This window comes from Vicia villosa, linkage group LG4, assembly GCF_029867415.1.
Source record: "Vicia villosa cultivar HV-30 ecotype Madison, WI linkage group LG4, Vvil1.0, whole genome shotgun sequence".
Taxonomy (NCBI): Eukaryota; Viridiplantae; Streptophyta; class Magnoliopsida; order Fabales; family Fabaceae; genus Vicia; species Vicia villosa.
In genome coordinates, this window is record NC_081183.1 from 7,903,739 (window position 1) to 7,911,639 (window position 7,901).

The 7,901-nt window shown below is 34.0% G+C and overlaps 1 protein-coding gene across 1 annotated transcript; it reads left to right on the top strand.

Moving 5' to 3' along the window:
* Window positions 1–780: 780 nt before the first annotated feature.
* Window positions 781–6,007, top strand: LOC131594424 (uncharacterized). Its single transcript, XM_058866546.1, has 6 exons — window positions 781–1,252; window positions 2,186–2,320; window positions 2,440–2,527; window positions 3,209–3,303; window positions 3,922–4,089; window positions 5,480–6,007. Exons 1-6 carry the CDS (start codon window positions 931–933, stop codon window positions 5,638–5,640), a joined length of 969 nt encoding a protein of 322 aa, XP_058722529.1. The 5' UTR covers window positions 781–930; the 3' UTR covers window positions 5,641–6,007.
* The last annotated feature ends 1,894 nt before the right edge of the window (window positions 6,008–7,901 follow it).

The following is a 7,901-nucleotide window of genomic DNA, read 5'->3' on the forward strand; positions in this document are numbered from 1 at the left end:
ATAATGATAAACATTTCATTGATACTCTTCACCTACTTTTGTCAAACACTCATTCTAAATATGTACTAGACAAATCCCTCACAAATTGAATAAGACTAAAGGCTCAAGAGCAATTATTTTGGGCTATTCACAAGGTCTATAGCAAAAGGTTTGTGAGTGATCCTCTAGTAGAAGAATAGAGAAACATATTAGACATTTGCTTAGCACGGAGCAGACAATACCACACTTTAGTGCATTAATCACCGTCCAATTCAATCAAACGACTATCCGCACAACGCGTTGCACCACAAGTGAGTAGTTTCAATCGCTCGTAGTATATAAAGGTTATGCGCTATTTTAGGTATTCAAATACACTCTAACTCTCACGCTATTCCTGATTCTCTCACTGACTTGAGCGTTGAAATGCTAATCTTACAGGCCAATCCATCTCCGCCGCATTAGAAACTTGTTCAACCGATTCAAAATTTCATCTCACCGTTTTAATCGAACATTCTAGTTTCTAACCGAACATAAATATTTCAAAGTCAATAAAACAATAAAACAATTCTAGTTTCTTTTGAATATGTTTACTTCTCATTTTACAAACTTCCGTAGGGAGTTTATCGGGAGACAAATCAATAAAACAATTCAAACTCTTACAATTGAGATCATAATTCCCATTTTTAGGATAAAAATCGGATATTATGCCAAATTTATGGCAACTATGATTAATGATACTCTAGAATAAAATAAAAAGTTGGATTTTATAAAAGTGCAATATTTTCCATTTGTACACGTGATTGAACCATCTCTATTCTGCGTGTCTAAAAAGGCACCTAAAACCCTCAAAACGACACAATAAACCCTTCCAAAGTTTTATCGATCACAAAGCGAGAAACTAAATAAAATAAAAACTCAGATCTGTGTGGCTCTGAATCTCACACAACCACTATGAGAAGAGCTTACTCTGTTTTACTTCACAGAAACCTCGCCGCCGCTCGCCACGGCTCCGCCACCTCCATCGCCGTCCCTAACCGTTTTCTCCAGGCCACTCTCTACGGCACCACCGCCGGTTCATCTCCGTCAAGCCGGCGTTGGTTCTCTTCCGTCCTCGCCGCCGTCGCCGGAACGACTCTCGGTGTCGGCGGTCTTATCGCGGCTAACTCTGCCTCTCAGGAAGTGCTTGCTAAGGAACGTCCTCCGTCAGATGCTATTCCTAGCGACGTCGTTCTTTATCAGTATGAGGCTTGTCCTTTCTGCAACAAAGTGAAAGGTGAAAATACTGGTTGATTTCTCTTCCTTGCGTTTAGATTCGTGCGATGATTAGTTATTTTCATTTTCTCGAAATTGCGATCGATTATTTAATCTTAGTATGTTTTTTATTCAGATTTATTGAATTGATTTGATATTTATTTAGTCTTGCTCAATTGCGAAGATATATCATTAGCTTGGCGGAGAATAATAAGCTAAACGTGAAAATGAGTGTTCAGTATGAACTTAATAGATGTGCTAGAATGAGAGAATCTCACAATGGTGAATGATCAAAGGATTGAAGTTGTTAGGTGGTAGCTGGGAGGGAGTGGATTATAATGGAGATGAATCATGAATGATGATGTTAGGATTGAAGTTTTTATATAACCAAGCAGTGAGAACTGACTGAATTGGCATGTATTATTTGTAAGATACATTGAATAACTAATGTATCTGGACAATATATAGACCAAATACATTGTCTATTAAATGAATTTAAAAATAATTTTTTTTCTTATAAATAGGACCATATATAGTAGTTTTGAACCATCATTTGGTTAGTCTACAAGTGCCCTGATTAGCCAAGCTTATGTTGGAAACCTGGGAATTAGGCTGGTCATTGTAGTAGCAGATGGCCCAATTCCAATTCCAGATACAGAACAATGGTTATATTATATCTGCTGTTTATATGTAATACTTGCCAGAGAAAGATTACATGTTCTTAGTTCCATTGGAAGGTTGGTAGGATACATTGGTAGTTAAATTATACTTCAATATGAGTTCATATTTTTCTCCATTGTTTAACCTTATTATGTTTGATGGTGAATGTGTCATCATGGCATGTTGGCAGATGTTCAGCTATACATATTTTGCTTATATATTCGTGTAGTTTTTTCATTGGGCTTTCATTGCATTTTCTATCTTCTGTTGCTGAAAAAATTGTTTACTTTACCAGCATTTTTGGACTACTATGATATACCATACAAGGTTGTGGAGGTCAACCCTCTTAGCAAGAAAGAAATCAAGTGGTCCGAGTATCAGAAGGTGCCAATTATAATGGTAGATGGCGAGCAGCTAAATGATTCGTCAGGTTTTCCACATTTTCCCTTGAAAATTGATTGTGAAGTTTTCTAAATAGTGAATGGACTTATAGCCACTAAGTGAGACCTACTGTAACTTTTCACTAATATTGGTTGGTTTCTTTGGCAGCTATAATTGACAAGCTTGGAGAGAAGATTCTATCTAAGAAAAAGGCAGATTCAACCTCTGAGGATGATGAAGAGACAAAATGGCGGCGGTATGGTTCTATCTCTTGGTCCTGTTTTATTTTTCGATGAAACATGTTTTTAATAAACATAAAAGAGTGATGTGCAGAGACCGTTATAATATAAGCTGTTTTCACACTTTGATTGGAACCATCTACTGTGGAGATGTTGTGTGCTGTGCAGAGAAAGCTTTCTTTCTTCCGACCTTAGCCTTTTGTCTCTCTTTCCTTGAATTGTATGCTTTAGGATTGAAAAACATTATTTGGTATTCAATGATGATTATGCAATAGTTCACTTATCTTTTTAAATGTAGAATATGCATAGAAATACGGTGTACTGGTGTGCTAAAAAGCATATTTATCACCGTGCATTTTGTGTCAAAACAGTATAAAATAAGTTACTGCTATTTTTCTGCCTGATCTTGTTGATTCTCAGCTTTCTTTAAATGATAAGGAAGTTTAATTTCAGATCGGTAATTTTTACTTAGATGCTAAATTTAGCACCGATGTTTATAGTTTAGAATTGAATTTTCAATCAATTAGCTTGGCTTGGATTGCAAGACATATCAATACAAGCAATTTGAGTTGCTGTAACTAAAGTTTAAACTAGTTACAGGAAACTCGGACAGAAACAACCTCGGGGAAATGATTGAGTTCTATTGTAGCTCAACATGTTTATACACCACACTAATTAATTTAACTCTTTTGGTGTAGGTGGGTTGATAATCATTTGGTCCACGTTCTATCGCCTAATATATATAGAAATACCTCTGAAGCTCTAGAATCCTTTGACTATATCACGAGCAATGGTAAGTTGCATTGGTGTTTGCTATAGTTGCTTATAAATATTATTATGGTTTTTGTTTTGCTGAGCATTAGTTTGTCATGTTTCTTTACGCTATGTTTTCTGTTATACAAAGTTGTCTCTGATATCTCAATAAGCATACGCTGCCTTGGAACTATATCCTTAGTTGGTAGATAAAATGGACAACTTTCTTTCTTTCTGGAGTACAATAACCCATTTTCAGGCATTTACAAGAGTCATGAATTTATACTATTTCTCCTGATATTGTAACATTCTCGACTCTTCGGTAACTTTTGGGCATATTATCAAACCTTATGGAAGCTTAACAGTTTCCTATCTGTTTTGTCATTGCATGATCTATATTAGTTCAATTTCACGGGTAAAATTACCACTGCCTAAGTTTTTTTTTTCTGTTTCATTTATTTCCTTATATTCAGTGATATATGCGCACATGTTATTGCATATTGTCTTTTCTGCTTTCAGCCCATGCATGCAAATGCTGAATTTACTTAATTTGATTTTTTTTGGTATTTGAACTTCTTTCTTTGGCTATGCTATATTTCTTCAAACATGGATAATGTGTGATAAATTGATGATGTATTACGCTTTCATTGCAACCTAGGCAATTTTAGCTTCATGGAAAAAATTTCGGTGAAGTACGCTGGTGCTGCAGCTATGTATTTTGTGTCGAAGAAGCTAAAGAAGAAATATAACATTACTGATGAGCGTGCTGCTCTTTATGAGTCAGCAGAAACATGGGTAGATGCTCTGAATGGCCGCGAGTTCCTTGGTATGTACACCACAAAGCTATTATAATTTATAAATATATGCAAGAGCATGCATCCATGTGCTCGCCCAGTCTTCTAACTCTGAAGCCTGAAATATTTGATATTTTTATTTAACTTTGATTTGGTTTTTTCTAGAGCTGGCAACAATGGGCTACCCGACCTGTGATGGGTTTGGGCCTTTTGTGAGCCAAACCAAAAAAGCCCGGAAGATAAACGAGCAATAATTTGGTTTCCTAAGCCTAGCCCTTTATGAGATTCAGTTTTTCGGGCCAGCCTGACTTATATTTAACATTTGTTTTCTTTACGTTAATAATAATATTTTGCCATGAAACTATTTCCATAACGAGCTAAAATTTGGCTTTTAATGACAAATTGTTATTACTATATTTACACATTTGCGGCTTGAACCTTGAACCTCCAACTCCTTTAACCTTTAGTTCAACCTGTTCTATCCAGTTGAGCTATTTTAGCATGAGCTGTCTCACTATTTTTTTTTTAATTTTTAAATGATGATATTTTGGAATGAAACTATTTTATGAGATGTTATTGATTTTTGTAACACATATCAAGACAACAGACTATAATGGTACTGCATAATTGATTTGTGCTAGGCGCACTGCATATGTTAAGTTAGCAATAAAGCATACACGAGTTCCCTAACACCTGGAGCATCAATAATGCTGAATGTTCTTACTCTCCAAAACAAATAATCACAATTTAGGGATTTCAGATAATCCACAGGTTTAGAGTTTAGTGACATTCACAGAGGTAAAACACACACACACACAAGGATGGGCACAGGAGCATAGACAAAGAGGGTTGGAGACTTACAATTATGAGTTATTTAATATTGGGATTAAAAAAGTGGACAGTCCAAGTGTTTTTTAGAATTTTGTCTCTTTATTTTAAGTGTGCTACCCACAATCTGTCGGGCTAGCCCGGTTTAGGCTTCAACGGGCTGGGTTAAAGAACACTGGTAATAGACAAGCCCTCATTTTCTTGTCCAAGTCCTATGCTTTTGCAGGCTTTTCGACCCGGCCGATTTTGCTCACTCTAATTTTTCCAAGCAAAATAGGAGCATAAATTATGGACTCATGTATCCTTTATAGGTCAAAATATTAATCATGACGTTTCCATTTGTATTACCTAATTTGTTTGGTTTTGTCTAGATGAGAACTTATAATAGTACCTTAAAATAATATTCATAATTAAGAACATGCACCTAACCATTAAAATTTAAAAGTAAGAAATACCTTACAGATAGTGTGATCAGTATCACCTGGAGAAAAGTTTCAGATGGTTGCTTAAGTTTACTTCAATTATCTTAGTGATTGTAATGAATATCACTCTGTGCTCTCTGGAAATGATATACTAACTTTGCTGTCTTTTCAGGAGGGTCTAAGCCTAACTTTGCCGATTTGGCTGTCTTTGGGGTTCTAAGGCCCATACGCTATTTGAGGTCTGGTAAGGATATGGTGGAGCACACACGTATTGGTGAGTGGTACACAAGAATGGAGATCGTTGTGGGAGAGCCTTCCAGGATTAAAGCCTAAAACCAAGTTATTCTTGAGTCCAAACTCCAGCCATTTTTTTGCTTCGATCTTATTACTTACACTCTTTGAGTTTTGCCTTCAATTGATAGAAGGAATTACATTTGGGTTTCTAAGTTAGCAACATATTTGATTATTTAGAAAGATACTACCAATGTGGTAATGGTGGGAGTTAAATATAGGCAAAGTTTATCTGATCAATTGATTCTTTACAAAAAGGTTTTAATATATGTTGCAGCTGCTCCTATTGTAAAGATTAAAGAATATCTTTGAGCTGTATCCAAGAATAAGGCAATATCTGCTGTACCTGTGATGTTTAAAACACTGAGTTTGATCTAATTAATACATATAAGGTGTTGTTTGTGTTGAATATGGCTTCTGAGGTTGATCTGTGAGCAATTGAGGTTAAGCAAATCCGGAGGAAGATTATAAATCGGTAAATATGCATTAAATCATTCTTGTACACATGAAAATTAAAGAAAAATTCTACTATACATAACATGTTTTTAAATTGAAGTACTCCCACACTTGTAGCTTAAATGTCATTCAATCCGATCTTATGAGTGAGTCATTAATCGGAGCGAGCTCCATTATATCTGTATTGACTCCTACTCGTTTTAGAATCTGGCCCAAAAGATTGAACATGTACATCATGAAATTGGATAATTTGCATAATAATCTAGTTAGTTTGTTATAACTATTTCTTGATGTATCTAATAGATTGTTAGGATAGTTCCTTTCTATAAGTATATCTAATACTTTTTAATCTATTCATTATTTCTCAAATGAATTTAAAATACTAGATTGTTAGGATATTTCCTTTCTATATCTAATACTTTCTAATTTATTCATTATTTCTCAAATGAATTTAAAGAATATTCAATTTATTTTTTCTCTCGATTAGGTAAGTAATAAAGAGTTTTATAATAAGAGATCTGCTATTTATACCCTGGGTTTTTTTACACTATATTTTACACCGTAAAGCTTAACAAAGGAAAATGTTTTCGCACAAAAATCAAGACAAAAAAAATTATTAAAAAAATAAAACTTATGCATACTATGTATATAAATACGGTGTTAATGTAAAAAATGGTGTAAGTTTATCATTTCTGTTATAATAAAGTAACTAATTCCAAAGTTCTTTGATGAGTTGTGCCATAGACAAAACATATAAAAATTATATTCTTACACTTTCAATTAGACCCACACTGCATATTTATACGGTTTAGTTTAGTATATTATGTTTAATATTTTTTTTCCTTTTTTCTAATACAAATACACACATGCCCATGCTATATATTGGATGGTGTAAGTATATGGTGTATACTTTTGGTGTCAAAATAGTAAAAGTAGAGAGGAAGAAAAGTATTGAAGTATGAAATCATGTGAATTATGTATACATGCCTTTTGGGATAGTTTTGGTTGTTATCATTTAACTACTTGGTTTGTAAGGTGACACCATCATTGGTGCAAAACATTATAGTATTTTGAAGTAAAATATTTTTTGTATAACCTAAATAATATAAGAAAATTAGTTTTTGAAAAACTTCCTCTTGCCCTCTACTTACATTGCCACCATTTGATCATTTTGGAACTAAGTTGTCCTATTTTGTTCCAAAATATTTACTTTGGTTTTATGTAACATGGATTAAGTTGTCATGTTTTGTCTCTAAATATTTACTTTCCCAATCAAACTAAAGGAAAAATACAAATGGAATCATGTACAAATTTTGTCCTAGTAACTTTTCTATAAGACTATCCCTGCATTAATTGGTCACAGTATGAATATCAAAACTGACTCAAATCAAAACATAAATATGCCTTGGGTACGCAACAGTGTTAAATCTCTTGAGGGAGAGCTTTACCGCCTATATGGTCCTACCCGGCTCGAGGGATAAGTCTCTGTAGTTGCGCGCAGAGGATACCCCGGTTTATAAAAAAAAAACATAAATTTTTTAGATTTTTTCTATGCACAGTTCCATTGAAAACATAAATCAGACTCTAATCAAAACATAAAATTTTCATATTTCTTTCTATGTATAGTTCTACTGAAACCATTATAAATTTGAGATTGATCCACCCTAATTTATGAAACCATTATAAATTTGAGATTGGTCCACCCTAATTTATTGTCTCATTCTATTCTAATCTAATGGTGAAGAAAGAAAGAAATAAAATAATATGATATAAAAAATGAGAATTTTGTTAGGTTATATCATGGAGAGCATCTATATTGGGTCAAGAACAACACACAAGCGAAAGAG

Coding starts and splice junctions, on each gene's coding strand:
- LOC131594424 (XM_058866546.1), top strand. CDS start 931: ATGAGAAGAGCTTACTCTGTTTTACTTCACAGAAACCTCGCCGCCGCT. Junction 1,253..2,185: donor TTTCTGCAACAAAGTGAAAG/GTGAAAATACTG, acceptor TTACTTTACCAG/CATTTTTGGACTACTATGAT. Junction 2,321..2,439: donor GCAGCTAAATGATTCGTCAG/GTTTTCCACATT, acceptor TTTCTTTGGCAG/CTATAATTGACAAGCTTGGA.